Raw genomic sequence first — 18,808 nt, forward strand, 5'->3', positions numbered from 1 at the left:
GTAAAAGTAATGAAAGCTGTAAGAGACGGTCTAATTGTCAATGAACCCCAGAAAACTGGGATCAGTGAAACCCTAGATAATTGGACAGAGGAAAGAGAGAGGGCAATAAACAAGTCCAGACTTACTTTATATTGATTTAAAAGTAATACGAGTAAAACCAAGAGCAGCTTACATTCCAGAAGCAGAAATATGTTTGCTCATATATATATGTGCACACACTCTATAGATCGCACAATTAAGGGGAAATGTCTTTTTCAGAAAGACAAATAAACATATTTTCAGAGGCACTAGATGGCAGTAAAACCCAAACAATGCCATGAGGTTCATAGGAGTTAAAAATTAAGACTTGTAAGGAAATAATTAACCAAAGCAAGTGTGTTTCCTGAATCATACACATTTGTCATTAAGAGACCCATTAACCAAATGACTAAAGAATATCTCTTCTAGACAGGGCAAAAGACCATACAACAGTAAGGACTTTGTATTTTTTAACTAATATTATTGATAAAGTTTAGAAAATAGGGAAAATCAATTGGTTATGAGTAGAATGAGAATTTTCACTGTGAAAATAAATAGTTCAGTTCAAGAAATGTTTACTGAGCTTCTGTGCATTAACTGGTTTTTCCAGAACACTTCTTTCTACACCGCTCCCATATATTCCACTGAGAGTAATCCTCTCTTAATACTGATCTATCGATTTCAATGGCACCTAAACCCCAAACCCCAAACCCTTGCTGCGGCCCGTGAGGCTCTGCAAGAGCTGGGCCCTGTCTTTTCCTCTCTCATCCAGGTCTCTCCCCTCCAAGGCACTGCTCCTTCTCTCTGTTCCCTAAGCACATCAAATGCCCCCACCTTCTGCCTACCCCTTCTTCCCCTCTCTGTGTGTCCTTCAGGTCTCAGCTGAAACATTTGGTCCTCACAGAGATATTTTCTTCCTGACCCCTTTTAAAATGATTTTTTACCATGTTATTTTCTCTCATAGCAAACACTTTTTTTTTTCCCCCTTCTTTTATTGTATTTACTGCAATCCTACACTTACTTGCATACTTACTTGTTAAATGTCTGTCTCTGGTCGAGTAAGTTACAAGGGGTTGGGGTTAATTCCTTTCTGTCAGACACTGCACTCTCAGTGCAGAGTGCTCAGCTCTTCACGGGTGCTGCATGCGGCCAGGAGGTTGCTCTCCAGGGGCCACCATTCTCACAGTAAGTCACGTGAAGAAGGCCCTGGAGTTGTGTAACTCAGTGGCCCTGCTGATGAGTTCATTTTTAATGACTACATTTCTTAATAGCTCTGCCTATTTATATACAGCAACATCTTATAAATAACATTGCCAAACACTATATTGCCACAGCACATCACTACTTGGATTCTGAAAACCTAATGTTGTGTATATATATATATATATATATATATACACACAACATTTGTATATATATTCTTTCTTTTAGAGTATAAACTTCTGAAGCACAGGGAATATCTCATATTGTTTTATATCCTCAGTACCTATAGTAATAAAATGTCCTTTTCCTCCTAATATCTTAAAAATGTTCCACTGAAGCCCTCATTACCTTGTATTAAAAGTATCTATTTTTAAGTTAGTTTCCTTGGTTAGATTATCTTCATTTGTCATTTTATTGTCGGTGACACCTATAGCTGGGACTTCACAAAAATTTACTGGAAGAATATTACATTCATAACAATAAAGGTGTTCAGGAAGAGTCAAATAAGGGACATCTTTTAAGGCAGGTGGGCAAGGGGCTGGAGGGCAGCTGTGGAGGGGATAGTGATTTGATGGGTGAAGAGCAAAGAGAACTTCCTAGGGGCTGGGAAGCCGTGGGCACTGTCTAGCAGGTGGTGCCTTTCTGATCACTGGTTGTGTTTAATCACAAGTCTTGGCACCCACTTGACAAAGTGACTGTACAGGAGACTTAAGAACCAGATGGATTATTGGGGTTGACAGCCTTAATGGGGACTCAACTCTGACATTTTGTTTGTATGACTCTGAGGCATATTACACAGAAAAGGACACAGTGGGAGACCATGTATAGAATGTACTAAAAAAGAAGTTGGACACCAGGGACCAAGATAAATGAGGGCTCTAATCTGTCCCCTGGCACTAGTAAATTCTCTGTCCATGGTGAGCAACTTAACATATATTAATAAGGGGTTAAATGAGACTATTTCTAAGGTACCATCTCAAGTGTGATGATTTTATATCCTCAAAAATAAATAAAACAGGGAAATATATACTATCAAATATGAATTTATAAGGAAAGGAAATACTTTCACTAAGGGAAAGAATTGGAATATAAGTTAAAAAGGAAAGTCTGCAAGTAGAATTGCTAGAACTTTTTATTCCTGGCTCTGTTGCAGCTTCACTGTGTAAAGCGGCCAAGTCGCTTCATATTTATGTGCTGACATTTCCCAGTCTGTAAAACTAGAACGTTGCTTCCCGCCTCACGAGGGTGTTGTAAAAATTAATTAGTTCGTGTTTTGCAAGACCTTAGTAGTGCCTTGGTGAGGTCTCCCAGCAAGTGTCATCATTCACCCTGAAGCTTCCTTCCTAGGACAGCTACCACCAGCTGCCGCTTCTTGGAGTTGGAGGTGGGAGGTGGCATTGGGAAGATGGGCCCAGAGCGAGTCCTCCCTTTTCCACGATGTTCAAATTGCTCCCCTTGCTTCTCTCCTGAATTTATACTGTTTCTTCTACATCTAGAGCACATAGTAAGTGCTACCTAAGTGTTGCTTAATAAATAAATACCCAGTGCTCAGCACTTAAGAACATTATTGCCAATAAGATGGTTCCCACCACTGTCCTCCCTGGTACTTTTCCTCAGGGTGCCTCCATACCTCTAATAGCTTTCGATAGACATTTCCGAGTCTTTGTTTTTTGGTACCAGAGATTGAACCCAGGGCCTCGTATATAGAAAGCAGGTGCTCAACTTCGTGAGCTACATCCGCTCCCCTCTGAGTCTCTGTTTCTGCTCTTCTCTTCAGGATGATCCTGTCTAAATATGCAGTCCTTGTATTGTCAAGCATCATCAGGAGAGAAAGCCTTTTGAGTGGAGCCAGACATAATTTTCAGAAAACATTTTTACTCTTCCCTACTATTTCCTTTAACCTCAAAGAAATACGTACAATATGTAGGGCTAGAAAATGTAGTACAACCCTCCTGCTCTATCAATGAAGAAATTGAGACCCAGTGACCTAGTCATATAACGATTCATTAACAAAACTGAGAAAAGGCAAGGATATCTTGGTTCATTATTACTCTTTGTATTTTCATTCAGGCAATATTTTAAAACTCTACCTCAACCTTTATGAAATAATCTTACTCCTACCCTTACCCCTAAAATATGAACAGCTGTTTACATCTGTAAGGCTTTATGTATTCCTGCTATACGTACACACGTGTATTTCTCTTGAGTCCTGGAAGTCAATCTCATAGCTGAAGCATCTGGCTCTCAGTGGTTGAGTGCAATATTGGGCCCACTTCAAAATGTGCCCTAAATTTGCACTGCTAGCCAAAATCCTCTTTTTATATTTACTCATGTATATTTCTCTGTTAGGCAAAAGTCGAAAATTCTCCAAAGAAGATATACACGTAACCACATGAAAATATGCTCAATATCATTAGTCATTACAGAAATGTGAACCCAAACCACTGAATACAACTCCACACCCACTAGGATGCCTGTAATAAAAAAGCTAGACAATAACAAGTATTGGTGAGGATGTGGAGAAATCAAAAACCTTATACTTTGTGGGACTGCAGAATGGTACAGTGGCTTTGGAAAACAGGTGGTCAATTTCTTAAAATGGTAAACCCAGAGTAACCCTATGACCCAGAAATTCCATTCCTAGGTATATACCCAAGAGAAATGAAAACATACTTCCACAGAAAAACTGGTACACTAATGTCATACAACATCATTCATAATGGCGAAAAAGCGAAGAGAACCTAAGTGTCTATCAATTGAAGAAAGCATAAATAATATGTGGTATATTCACACAATGGAATATTATTCAGCAATAAAGAGGAATGAAGTTCTGAAACAATATACAATATGGATGACCCTTGATGCTAAATGAGAGAAGACAGTCACCAAACAAACATACATTGTGCAATTCTGTTTATATGAAGTATTCAGAATAGGCAAATACAGAGAGTAGGTTCGCGATTGCCTAGGGCTGGGGCAGGGGATTGGAAAGGGCTGCTAACAGGTAAAGGGATAAAACGTTCTAACATTAGATTGTGGTGATGGTTGCACAACACTGTGAGTGTTTTAAATGACTAAAAACACACTGAATTGTACACTTTAAACGGGTAAATTTTATGCTAGGTGGATTGTATCTCAATAAAGCTACTTTAAAAAGTTAAAGAAAATTAGCTACAGAAGGCCATTGTTCAAAATGCAACTCTTCCTCAGGAATACTAATCACACCTTCACTGTAAGTCTCTTATTTACAGGAGTAGGTAGAAAGGGAGTCATATGGGCCTAATTTGTTTGTGGAACTAAGTCCAGGCGAGCCTGCCCGTGTGCTGCGGTGCCCTGCGAGGGCTTGAGGAGGGGGAAGAGGCAGCCCCTGTGAAATAAGCGTGGCAGGCTCAGCCTTGCATATGAGAAGGTGAACATATAAAGGCAGTGATGACCATATCTTTGGTACACCTTTAGGTTCCAGCCCAGGTGTCAGTAAAGCAGAGCATCCCTAAATCAGGAGCACACTCCATAGCTGTTGATGGCTTAACAGCCTTGCCCAGGATGAATCTTTCTAGTGCAATATTTAGGGACATCAAAGAGAAAATATTTCCCCATAACTTTCAGTTAGCACTTTGACATTTCCTGTTAGTATTGTCCAGAGTGGCTGTTAGAGATTCTGTTCTGGTGTTCATGTTGTTAGGCTGTAAGATGAGTTGTAGATCCTTTCATTAAGCTAATTGAGGTGGCCTGTGGCTCCTAGGACAAGAGTCCTCCAAGAAAGGCTAGAAAAACCCCAGAGTTGGGAAAAAGCATGTGCCCGCTCATTTGGACACATGGTCACAGCCAATGGCCAACAGAAAAGAGCTGGAGAAAAGTAAGGTCTAGAGTGAGCTGGGAGCTCTGGCACTAGAGGTATGGGTGAAGTGCTCTAAAGGGTGGGTCATCTGACAGGAGGCACCCTGAGGCAGGTCCTCAAAAAGAAGACACCGAGCTAGGAGCAAGAGGGAAAGTACACATTGTGGTGGAAATGAGGGGGTGACTCTTAGAGACTGTCTTGCACAATTCACTCATTTCACAGGGGTGGGGACTGCCAGCCAAGGAGAAGGACTTGTTGAAGGTTACGCAGTCACTTAGTCATAGAGCTGAATCTAGAACTGTATCTCCTGGTAAAGCATATTTTTACTGAAGTTGTGCTGCTGAGAGCACCACTGTCACTGCTGGGATTCACTAGGTGAACCTGCTTTCTTTGTGTGAGGCAGAAGAACCATGGTTGTCCTGGATGGCGGGCAAACCTTAGAAGATCACAGATCTTGCAGCTAGCAGGGAGAAGGTTGCTTAACTAAGGAATCGCACATCTTGTAGTAGGTAAATTTTCTCTTGGTGATTATAATTAACATTGGGAATTTGTAGGACACTGGGATGTTATGGTTTTTTTAGGTAACATTGGTTAATCTGCCCAAGGAAGAATGTTTATGGTCATTTGGTTTTCTTTTCTCCTAAATTTCTTGTAATATCCTGAGGGCTGAATAAATGCATGAGAGGAGAAAGTATCTGGACTGGAGGATATAATGGAACAAATGTAATAAAGTTCTCATAAGCTAATGGATATCCTTCCTGACAACTCTAGGTATAAAGCATATTACAGAGATAACAATAGAAGAATTTAAATGAGCCACCCCACATGAACTTTCTTCCTTGAGAGACAACAAATAGATTGTTTGGAACAATTCTCGTCCAGCCACTGAGTGACCTTGGGGAAAATCATATGAACTTCCTTGTGTCTTATCCCCATCTCATAAAAGGCAGGAAGAAGAACTGGGCTAAAGGAGACTTAAAAGACATGCCAACCAATTATAGTGATCTGTATCCCAACTTGAAACAAACTCATTTTATGAAATATACAGGGAAATTTGAACACTATGTATTCGATGATAATTAGAAATTATCATTAATTTTTTAGGTGTTAGAATGATACTGAATTATGCTTTTAAAAGGTTCTCTTTGGAGATATCTATGAAAATATTGATAGATGAAATGATATGATGCCTGGGACTTGTTTCACAATAATCTGATGGGGACAGTGAGTTGGTAGATAGATGAGACAAGGTTGGTAGTGAATTGATAATAAATTAGGTCATAAATGATTGATTGTTGAGGAATATTATTCTAATTTTGTATGCTTGGATTTTTCATCCTAAAAAAGTTGAATGAAATAGATAAATGAGAGCCAAACTAATCTGTGGTCCCTTCAAACTCACAATAAAATGTTGATTTGAGGCTTACAAATAAAGGAGAATCTCTGTCTCTTTTTGTTAATGTAAATAAGGTTCTAATAATTTTGCTGATAATTACTCATAATTAGTAATGATAACAAAAACAATCATGTTTTGAGGGAGCCCAATAAGAGCTTCAAACACATATGGGACCATCCTTCAAATACAACGAAATTTCCTATAATTTACAAACTACCTTCTCAATGGAGAAAGAATTATATTTACCTATGAAAACAATCTTAATAAACATATGTAGCAATATGTACAAAGCACAACCAAATCTCAAATTCACTGATAAAACTTTGACAACAATATTGACAAATGATAAAGCTTCAAAGGAAGGCAGAATTTCCAGAGATTTTATTCTCTGTTGTAGTAGAAATGGAAATAGAGTTAATTTGTTTTAACATAATGCCAAAAACTTCTTAACATACTCAGTATGTGAAAAACTAATAGTAATATGGCAAGTACCAGAGAAAACTATTTTATCTTTTGCAGTCTTGAAAGACCGGCAGAAATTGGGTCAAGTAACAGCAGTGTTTTTCAAAGCATCAAAATGATGCATGAGAAGATGGATATGTAAGAGAAATTCAATGCTTTGATTTAGTGGAAAATTTTTTAACAAGATGTTCAAGAACGTGAATGCCCACAAGAAGTCTTTCAAAGATTCTGTGAAGTTGGAAGTAATAATGGAGTTTAATCAAGAATGCAAGGGAAATTTTAAAGAATTTCTCCTTAAAAATGAACTTAGAGCTCTTTTGAATATTTCTCAATGAAGAAGTCAGTAAATATTATGCTGTTATTAGGTTTTCTTAGAATAAGACTTTCCTCTGGTGGCAGTGATAGTAGCTAGAAAATTTCCTCCTTGCAAAATTGTTTGGTTGCAAAAAGTTACAGCCTTCCCTACCCCCTCCCATTATCCCAATCCTTCTACAATCTTACTGCCCTTTCTTATACTTATCTTCTTTTCGGAAACTTCCTGCAAACATTAAGTAGCTTCTATGCTGTGGCTAAAACTACCTGGCTTCCAAAGTGGTGTAGTTAATCTTTAAAAACAGTGGTATCAGCTGGGGCATTAGGGTTAGAAGAAGGGAATGGATCATCTTCAAACTGTGACTTAAAATAGTCAAGTCACACCTGAGCCCTCCAGTGGTAGCCCCTCCCCCTTTCCTCAGTGGCGTTGGGTTACCTGCCCTTCCATTGCCTCACTTCATTCTCAGGTGACATTTCAAGAACCCATGCCACCTGAGTCACCAGTTATTTTTAGGTTTGGGGTTAGTAAGGAGGAGGAGGCAGATGGAGATCAGGGTCTGTGAAGGTGATTTTGGCATCTTCCTATCTTCTTTTTCAGTCTCTCAGGAACTCTTAGCCTTCCTCCCTTCCCATTTCTCCTAGGACCCTATTTCTCAGGCAAGTGATAAAGATGCAATGCTGACATACAATGGTTACGCCCCTGGGCTCTGGGGCCAGACAAGCTGTTTATTTCCAGTACCTTACTGAAACTGTTACTTTGAAGGCCACTGCTTACCTCCTTATTGAAAAGGCCAGTAAATACGACGTACAAATTTGTTTTTTATGGTTGTAGCACTTGTCACTGATGGCCTGCTCTCCTGTCTTTTCTCACTTGGCTTCTGTAACCATGCTATTCTGATTCTTCTTCTACCTCTCTAACAGAATCCTCTTGGTTCCTTTGCTAGTCATTTCCATTTATTCTGCTCTTAAATTTAGGGTTCCTCTCTTTCCTTTTTAAATTCACTCCTTTGGAGAGCCAATTCAGTTTTTATGGTACTGCCCATCACTTCTATGCTTATGCCTCTAAGTATATTATCTTCCCCTGGGCTCAAATCTTCATCCACTGTCAAATGGATGTTTCTATTTGGATTTCCAGCCATCCCATATAATTCAGTATCATTAATTAAATTTGCCATCTTGTCCCTCCTGGAATCAACTTTAGCCCTTTGCCCACTTCTAACTACTTTCCCAGCTATCAGACTTTAGAGTCAACTCTTGATGTGTAGAATGGAGAGGGAGGAGTCATTACTGAGTTTTATCGATACTTCCTTTGAAATGTCCTGTAATAGCCACCTCATTTTCCTCATGTTGCTCATGGATAGCTCATAGCTCTGCCTTTGTTACTTCACGTCTGGGTTATTATCTCAAAACACCCTTGACACCTTCTCTTATTTGAGACTCTCTGTTCTCCCAATTTTTTTCTTGGAAGAACGTTCTAAGCTGAAAACCCACCATAGTTGATTTTTCCTACAAGTCCAAACTTCTCTGCCTTCATTTCCATGCTTGCTATAAACTAACCCAACTCTACTAACAACATTCTTCCCACAGATTTCAGATACGAGCACACCGCATTAACGAGCATCTCCTGAGGTCTTCCCAGCTCATGTCCATGTGTCCCTGCCTTGTTTATATACTCATCCTCTGATTGAGAATGTTCATTCCTTTGCTCACCTAATTCCTATCTTCCATTACAGCCAGAGTCTATCTCTTCCATGAGACCCTCTTTTTGAACTCTCCTATCTCTCAACACCCACATCATTTCTAACCCATTCCTCAGTGAAGCTCTTAATTATATACAGTCTATATTGTTTTCAGGGTGTTTCTCAGGTATACTCCTCGTCTTCCCCAAACAGATCGTAACCTCCTTCAGGACAGGAACTTAAGGCAGAGCCCTGCCATTATCATGGGCTTTCTCATTAAGTTAAACTGTGACTTAGAAAGACTTCTTATTTTGACTGAAGTTGAACTCTGGTAATAAGTTGTACTATGGTTCACAAGTGTGATTATGGGATTAGCTCATTTATAATTTTATAAATATTTACAATGTTCCCAAGGTTTCTGTGGACATTCATTTTATTTATATATGGTAAGAAGGATCTCCATTTTTCAGATGAGGAAACAAACTTAGAGATGTCAAATGACTTGCTTAAAAGCACACAGCACTGAAAAGCCAGAGTCCTCACTATACCTCAGTGCTTTTCGTTCATTGTTTGTCTTCCAGGAAGATCTAACTTAACCAATACATATGACAAAGAATAGAGACTACAATTCTATCTTCTCCAATTTATTTACATTTTAACGAAGCGAGGTCTGGAGCAGAGTGTGAAATATCTTATAATTAGTCTCAGTGTTCCCTTCCCAGGGAAAACTACAAGCACCCATCCAGTTTTGCATCTCAGAAACCACAGTCCAGTGCTGTTTCTTTCCCTCACCATCTCACATCCACTGCGTTATGGAGCTCAGTCAGTTCTACTGCCTTCATGTCTCCTGAATCTCTCCACTTTTCATCTCTGACCTGAGTCCAAACTACCAGCATTTCTTGCCTCTGTAAGAAGTTCCTTACATCTACCCTTGTTCCCTCCACATTTCCTCCATGTTCATGTAATAAATCCCCAAATCTTTAAGTAACCTATAGTACTTGCCATGGTCTGACACCATCTCACACCTCACTCCTCTGTGGGTCTGATCCATACTTTCAGTATTTCAATTATGCCGCTTTCTTCCCAGGACAGGCTGTTATCCTTGCCTGGAACACTCTTCCACTTCCTTTTCACCTACTTAACTCCTACTCATCCTTCATGTCTTACTTCAATTATCCTTTCTCATGTAAGAGTTACTTGACTTTCTTTGCCAAGTCAAATCTCCCTGTGATATATAATCTCATTGAATCATGCAGCTGTCCTTTTTCACTCATCATAATGGTGATTATCAATGATTTCTGGATAATATTTTTCTTTCACACTGAAAGAAAAGCTCTTTGAGGACAAGGACTCAGTTCAGCATCTCACACAGGCCTAGCACACAATTGAACACATAAAAAATACTTGCTTAATGAATGACCAAATGAATGAATAATCACTGCTGATGGTGACTGGCCACTTCAGTTTGGTGAATGGTTTGATGTCAATTTGTGGACAAACAACCTCAGTTAAGGCTCACTGCCCTTGTGCCAACAATACTGGCCTCCCAGCCTTGTGGTCATATGACACGTGAGTGAGTGGACAAGCCTGAACCTGGCATTTTGTCACAATCGTTCCTAACCCCTATTTAGCACAAGGTTTTAAACTGTCAGCAAATCATGTTTGTTTCTAGCAATGAGCTACAAACCGAAATCCTCTATTCTGACCTGAAGGACAACATAACCATTGAATTTTAAACACATTTCCAGAGAATGAGGCAGTAGGTTTAACTTAAAGCAAGAAAACACCATATTTAAAATGTAACTGGATATAGGAGTAGTCATAGTCTAGATATGTTGACTAAATGTTTGGGGAAGAGATCCTGTGGTCTCTGGCATACGGCAGAGCATGGTGAGAAGAGGGTTGACCTGGGCCCCATCCATGTATGTTTCTTTCAGAATGAGCCGAAGGGCTTGGTTGTAGGACAGTCACCTTTAAGACCATTTAGAGTAGGAATTCTGAGGATCGTATAATAAACAAGCTGCATATTTTCAACATAGTAAAAGGAGGCATGGAGGCTCATCAGATTTTTCAAATTTCATTTGAAAGGGCCAAAATTCTTGCGGGTATGTGCAAGAAACAATTAAAAGATAGATTAACAGATGAGGAATAATTACTTTTCTTGAGTAAAAGACTCAAGGGTATATAATGACTAGCTGGAGTAAATCTTAGAATGATGCTCATTTGCAAAATGATATCAAGTTGCTGGGTAATAATTCACAGAATTCATAAAGACTTAAAGGATTCTTGCCTTAATGGAGTTTTTTTTTCTATTTTACTTATTAAGATCGTCTTAATAATTCATGTGTGGCAATACCTTTAATGAGCAACAAAATCTCACGTATCTCATTTAACCTTGGCAACTCTGCTGACAGTTAATATAGTCGCGCACCTCTGAGCCCGCAATTGTAGCAGCCCTAGGCTGTTAGAAACTGAAACGATCCCGTTTATGATTATCCCAAGAAAAGTAGATGAATGGTTGAATTTTATGGTCGTTTGCAAGGAAGTTTTATTCATTCTTCATTCAAGGGGAGGTGACAGAACAATAATGAGCTCAAACTATAACTCCTGTGCCGCATTCGGCAGTGGCTGCTTTGCTTCTTTCTTAATGGCAGAAACTGACCACCATTTTTATCCAGGGAAAAGGAATTTTCACCAAGATTTTAAAGGTTCCCTGTGATTAGCATCAACTTTAGATGGCAAAAGAGAGAGAGTCATATAACAGTGTCTTACCAGACAAGGTTAATTCTCCGCTTTCCTCAAAACAGGAGTGCAAAAAAACAGGGTAATTTAGATTTAATATTTTTTTCCAGCATTTACCAGGCAATTTTATTAAACCACCATCATTTCTTATAGACACTATGAATGAAGCATTTATGACTTTTTTCCACATAAAAGAATGCTTAAGGTGATGATTTCAAGATACTTTTCAACATAAAATTTCAAAAATGGACACTAATTTTAGTACTAAATTCCATTTATATGACATCATTTACTATGGCATTTTTACAGTTGATAGACTGAGAGAAAAAAGACTCCACTTAAAACTGTTTTGTACCTGATGGGCCTATTTACTCTGGGCATACTTGAATTAAGTTGGAGAAACTCTGATCTAGCCACTGTTTCCTTGCATAAACCATTTAAAAAATATCTAACTTAAAAGTAAATAAAGGCCTAGATTGGGGGAAAACAGTAAAAGGTCACCACAAAGGCTGGTTTTCCATGGTGCTAAATCTGGCATACTAAATTATATCACATTTCGGTTCAGCACATGCACAATTCATCCATACCTGGTGTAAGGAGGGAGAGGCAGAGTGATTCTGGTCCATTTGTTGAAAGTATCTGACACCAGGATCCGCTGCAGATGGTAACGACTGCATTCGACATTCGTAGGCAGACAGTCCCTTACCAATGGGTGCCATGACAATCCAAGATCTACTGAATATTCCAATTCAATAGCTGAAACAGAAGCATTATTCTGGATGTAAATACGTGTCTTCCAACCCAGGAATCATAATCACCTATCATGTTCTCATAGGTTTTAATTTCACCCAGGGAAGCAGATTTGGCTCAACAGATAGGGTGTCCACCTACCACATGGGAGGTCCAAGGTTCAAACCCAGGGCCTCCTTGACCCATGTGATGAGCTGGCCCACACACAGTGCTGATGTGTGCAAGGAGTGCTGTGCCATGCAGGGGTGTCCCCTGAGTAGGGGAGCCCCATGCACAAGGAGTGCGCCCTGTAAGGAGAGCTGCCCAGCACAAAAAAAGTGCAGCCTGCCCAGGAATGGCACTGCACACATGGAGAGCTGACACAACAAGATGACACAGCAAAAAAGAGACACAGATTCCGGGTGCCACTGATGAGAATACAAGCGAACACAGAAGAACATACAGTGAATGGACACAGAGAGCAGACAACTGTGGGGGAGGGGGGGGGCGGGGAGGGGCAGGAAAGGGGAGAGTAAAAAATAAAAAATAAATCTTTAAAAAAAAGAGAGAGAGAAATTTATTTTAAAAAAAATCAACCAAATGTCCATTTGGTCCCCCCCATATTTATATTTCTTAGTTTGAAATGCTTCCTGGTTTGATTTTTCCCTTTGTACATTAGTTACTATTTTTAACTTTTATCCATATACAAATGATTTTTCTTTTACGGGGATATGATCAACTGAAACATGAAGTAAATTTTTCTAAACTGCTCCTTATCAGAAACAAAGTGGGCATCACCATCCCCAAATCCTCAATACTGAGGAATGAACAAACATAAAGGAGGGAAAGTGCACTTAAGTAGATTCCTTATTAGTCCAGGAGAGGAGAATTTGTATCGTTGCTATAAAGGCAGTGGTCACCAGAAGTTCTGAGGGGAGGGAGAGGGAACAATAGGTATAACATGGGGCATTTTAGGGACATTGGAATTGTCCTGCGTAACATTGCAATGACAGATACAGGTCGTTGTGAATTTTGTCAAAACCTATAAAAATTGTGCAGTGCAAAGTGCAAACTATAATATAAAGGACAGACTGTGGTTACCAGTGATGCTTCAAAACATGTTCATCAATTGTAACAAATTTACCACACTAATGAAAGATGTTAATGGAGGAAAGTGGGGCAAGGAGGGAGTTAGGCATATGGGAAGGGGAATCCCCTATATTTTTGATGTACCATCTATGGAATCTAAAGATTCAAAAAAAAAAAAAAAGAATGAGGAACTTTAGCATAATCATGGCAAAAAGATTGCTTCTTATTCAGTTAAAGTTACAATAGTTAAAATTTATAGTTATAATTTAATATATTATAATAGCTATAGAATATATTACATAAATTGAATACTTTAATATCTTATAATAGTTATAACTTATATATACATATGTTGTCAATTAACTTAATGGTTAACATACAAGTATAGATAATTTTAATTATAAATATTTTATTCAAATTCACTTCCATGGCATTTTATTTTCTATATTATTCTTTTCTCTCTATATATATTTTAAGAGCATCTCTATTTTATTAGAGAAATTGTGAGCTTATAAAACAATGTTGCGTAATGTGTAGAATTCCCATACATTACCCCTCCACCAACACCTTACATTGTTGTGGAACATTTGTTACAGATTATGAAAGAACATGATCAGACTATTACCACAAACTATGGTCCATAGTGTATACCTGGTATATGTTTTCTGTATACTCCTTTAGAAGTTTGATACAGCTTTGAATTCCAAAAATAGATATTGGATTATATTTGTAAATTACTTTGTACCTGGTTGTGATTAAATTATGATTAGGGCTTTGATTGGCCACATCAGTAGGACATTGAGTCCCTGACCCTTGGTGGGTGGGGACTCAAAGATAAAAGGCATGGCAAAGGACAGAGTTGGAGTTTTTTGATGCTGGAGTTTGGAACTGGAGCGCAGGAAATGAACACACAGGAGAAGAACATAGAGGAATAGAGATGGCTCCTTACACATGGCAGAAGCCTTGAGGGAAGAGACAGAGCCATTTGCCTGATAGTCTACAGCTGGCCTTGTGGAGGGAGCACAGCAGCTGAGCCTGGAGAGAGGAACCCAAGAAGCCTGAACTCTTGGCAGATATCAGCAGCCACCTTGCACCAACACATGGCGAAAGACTTTGGTGAGGGAAGTAACTTAAGCTTTATGGCCTGGTAACTGTAATCTTCTACCCCAAATAAATACCCTTTATAAAAGTCAACAGATTTCTGGTATTTTGCATCAGTACCCCTTTGGCTGACTAATACACTCCTATTATTACCACTATGTATTAATATTAGTATTGTACATTTGTTATAGTTCATAAGAGAACACTCTTATATTTGTATTAACTACAGTTTATCTTCTACCACATCGTTCACTGTGTTATACAGTCCCATACATTTTTTCTAAAGTGTACACCCAGTGGCTCTCACTTTTATCACAGAGTTGTGCAGTCATTTCCCAAGTAAATCTTTGCATGTTTTCCTTGGTCCAAAAGAAAAAATCCCATTTCCCCCTATTAATGATTGATATAGTACCTTCTTTGACATTGATGCAAGAATATTACAATACTGCTGTTAACTTAGGTCCATAAGTTACAGTAATTATATTTTTCCCACACATCACTATATTCTTACCACCTTGTAATAGTGATGTACATTTGTTCTAGTTCACAGAAGAATGTTCTTGTATTTGTATTATTAACCGTAATCCTCATCCACCCCTGGGTTTGCTATATTATTTATGCCATAGATTATTCTCTAGTTTTGCTTTCCTTCAATTGACATTTACATCCCTAGACGACCTTTTTCAGCCACAATCCTATTATAAACCAGAGTTTTTACCATCAACTCTATCCATTTCTACTCTCTTACAGTAAAGCTAACTGAAAATTCTACATACATTAAATATCAGTATCCTTTCTCACCCCTCATCCTATCTTCTAGTAACCTATAGTTTACATTTTAAATCCATGTGTTTATTCTTTGTATTTAGTTCATATTAGTGAGGCCATACAGTATTTGTTCTTTTGTGTCTGGCTTATGCCACTTAGTATAATGAAAAGTTTCATTTAGCAATAACTGTGCCTTAGATAGACCTCACTGGCAATGATACTGCTACTGTGCAAAGGTGATAATCATATATTTTTAATGATTATTTTTTTAAGAGTTAAAAAACTGAGCACCCTTTTCAAACTTCAGCCATTCTATGGGAATCCTGATCAACTAATGCCAGTTTTGTTTGTGGTATAGGTAAAACTTCCCAGAAATTGTAAAAATCTGTTTTGTCTATATATCTTGCTCCACTGTGTTATAGAATATACAGGGAAATCAGGGGGTAAGGAAATAGATGAAGGTCATTAGATTCATGATTTTCAGGTTGTGGGTCAATGGGAAAATATTTCTTCCTTTCTGTTCTCTTCTTCTGAAGGAATCTACACTCCCTGTCTTATATTTCTTTCTTCTTCTTCCTTCTTAATGCTGTATACACTGGCTTCAGCCCTACCACTCTACAGAAATGGTTTTCTCTGAGGCATTTGTTCTCATTCTGGGCTGTGCACAAATTACCTGGCTACCTTTGACCTACTGAAGCTTGGGTCCCACCTCCGAAGATGCTGACTGTACTCTTTTGGGGTGCAGCCAAGGTGTCAGAGCTGCAGGTGATTCTCCAGCAGCCGGAGAGACCACTCACTGCTCTAAGGTGACCGGGCGCTTTGCTAGTTACATACAATGACCTGGTCTCGGTTTTCACTGTTCTTATCTTCCCCATAGCACTGGAGATTATAGATTATGCCCTGGTTCTTGAAACTTCTTTTTACTGCTGGGGTGTGAATCTAGTTTCCTCCTTTGCTAACTAGTGCAGCTGTGGGCTTTCTTGCAGACTCTGTTCCTGGCCTTCTGCTCCACATGGACATGCTCAGGGCTTCAACTGTTACCACTGGGCCAAACTCTCCCAATTTTTTGTCTTCATTCATCCAATAAATGTTTATTTGGCATTGTGCTGGATGATGGGCCCATAGGGATGAATGGTGTAGAAGAAATTCCTGTTTTCCATTCTCTATCTCTTCCTTACTAAAGGACATCTCCACTTACAACTACTTTCACTGAAACTTAAAGAAAAACTCATGATTTCACTCACATATGTACATCTCCTCTTAACTACCAAACTCCATCCATGGCAAAACTATTACACTAGTTTTCTGGGAGGGTGTCCACCTACCACATGGGAGGTCCACGGTTCAAACCCTGGGCCTCCTTGACCTGTGCGGAGCTCGCCCATGCGCATTGCTGATGCGCGCAAGGAGTGCCGTGCCACACAGGGGTGTCCCCCATGTAGGGGAGCCCCACGCACAAAAAGTGCGCCCTGTAAGGAGAGCTGCCCAGCACAAAAGAATGTGCAGCCTGCCCAAGAATGGCGCCGCACACATGGAGAACTGACACAGCAAGATGACGCAACAAAAAGAAATACAGATTCCTGGTGCCACGGATAAGGATAAAAGCGGTCACAGAACACACGGCAAATGGACACAGAGAGCAGACAACTGGGGAGGGGGAAGGGGGAAGTGGAGAGGAAAAAAAAAGAAGTATTTTACTCTTCTCTCTTCTTTATGCCCTATGTTTAACCCATGACTTTGTCCTGAGTTCTGTTGCTGTTTTTCTTTCTGTTTGCATTTTCTCATATCAATTTTATCCATTCCACTTTCTTCATGTCACCTTAATTCAGGTATTCATCACCTCCTATGAGATCACCACTGTGGCTTCTTCACTGGGATTCTTTCCTAGCCCCTTCCTCTACTCCTGGAAAACAGTAAGTCATTCTTGCACTCGTATCCCTCCTTTTGTTGACCATGTCAAGCATAAATGCCTGTGCCTGGCTTTTAAGGTCCTTCATAATTTGTTGCCAAATCCACTTGGTACTTTCCTCTTTCATTTTACTGTTCAGTTTAACCCCTCTCAGGAGGTTGTGCCAGCCTCTGTACACATGGCACAGTTTAGGAGAAGAGAGTTTCAGTCCTGGTGCCACTGCTGGTTGACTCTGATAACTTACTACCTTGGCCTATCATTGACTTCCTATGTCAATGAAGGAGTAGTAGTCTAGGTCCTTAAAGACCCTTTCTGCTTTCAAAAACAATGCTCTTTGCTCTGCTCTTTTCGATGCAAACACTGCATCTGGACAGGCACATCTGCTCATTGTTTTCCCATGAACCAGGGGATACCTCCTCCACCTCCTTTTCTCTGCTTATGCTACAAGTGCAGCTTGGAGTGTCCTCTCTTCTTGGTTCACTCTTCAAATCTGCTTCAGTCATCAAGGTCCACTTAAGAATCACTCCTTTTTGAAATCTTCCCTAACTGCTTGGCTTGACCAGCCATTAATCATCTCTCCTCATTGGAACTCTCATTACATTTCTCATCAGTATTCCATCTAGCACTTGATTTAGTCATTTATTGAGCTTTTTTTTTTGAGGTACCAGGGCTGGGATCCTGGATCTTGTATGTGGGAAACCAGCACTCAACCACTGAGCCACGTCAGCTCCCCTAAGTTGGTTTTTTGTTTGTTTAATTGTTGTTGTTGTTGTTGTTTTTTAGGAGGCATCTGGAACTGAACCTGGGCCCTCCCATGTGGGAAGCAGGTGCTCAACCACTTGAGCCACATCCACTCCCATGAGCTTCAACTTTTGAAGCATCCCCTCAACTAGGTTGTAACCTTCTGAAAGCGGGATGAGTACTTTACTCTTTTCCATTTTCTCCTTTCCAAGTTCCACCCACACTGCCTAGTCTAGTGTTGACTGATTGACTGAGTTTGAGGTATTCCTCCTAAGATATGCCCATTATGTGCAAATTAATGGAAATATGAAAAATAGAGATTTCAGTAGAACTTGGGAGCAACCAAGTTTCTCAGATTTGGGCCCCCCAGAGTCTAAATCAGAACAAAGCCCTGGTGAGCACTGTAGTTTGGATCATTTAGAAGCGTGATATGGGTGGTGGAAGACCAGGCGGTCCTGAGAATACTGACAGGTCTGCATGTCCAGATGAAAGTCCAAGTGTGCAATGAAGTCAGTTTGTATTTCTTCCAAGGTAGGTCCATGTATGTACGAGTGTGTATGGTGTGTGTGTATATGGATGTGTGTGCGCACACCTGTGCAACTTAGAGGATGCAAATTGGTCAATGGGCCTAAAATAGTCTATGAATCACAAAGTATATGGAAAAATGGGAACAACATAGTTTCATGGTTCCTGGTGAAGTGGAAAGGAGATAATGACTGGAATAATCTAAAGCCCCATAAATTAAAATCCATGAATACACAAGCACAAATATAAATCTTATTGTTTAATCCTGGAATTCTGTATGTGATAAGAGTCCTTGA

At 39.5% G+C, this 18,808-nt stretch overlaps 1 protein-coding gene across 1 annotated transcript in view; it reads right to left on the bottom strand.

The window, feature by feature from the left end:
- Positions 1 to 18,808, bottom strand: part of RELN (reelin) — a 516,519-nt gene that overhangs the window by 44,312 nt on the left and 453,399 nt on the right. Inside the window, exon 46 of the mRNA XM_058297120.2 lies at positions 12,238 to 12,406. Within this exon, the coding sequence (XP_058153103.1) occupies positions 12,238 to 12,406 (169 nt within the window). The remainder of the gene's footprint in view (positions 1 to 12,237; positions 12,407 to 18,808) is intronic.

This window comes from Dasypus novemcinctus, chromosome 5 (assembly GCF_030445035.2).
Source record: "Dasypus novemcinctus isolate mDasNov1 chromosome 5, mDasNov1.1.hap2, whole genome shotgun sequence".
Lineage (NCBI taxonomy): Eukaryota > Metazoa > Chordata > Mammalia > Cingulata > Dasypodidae > Dasypus > Dasypus novemcinctus.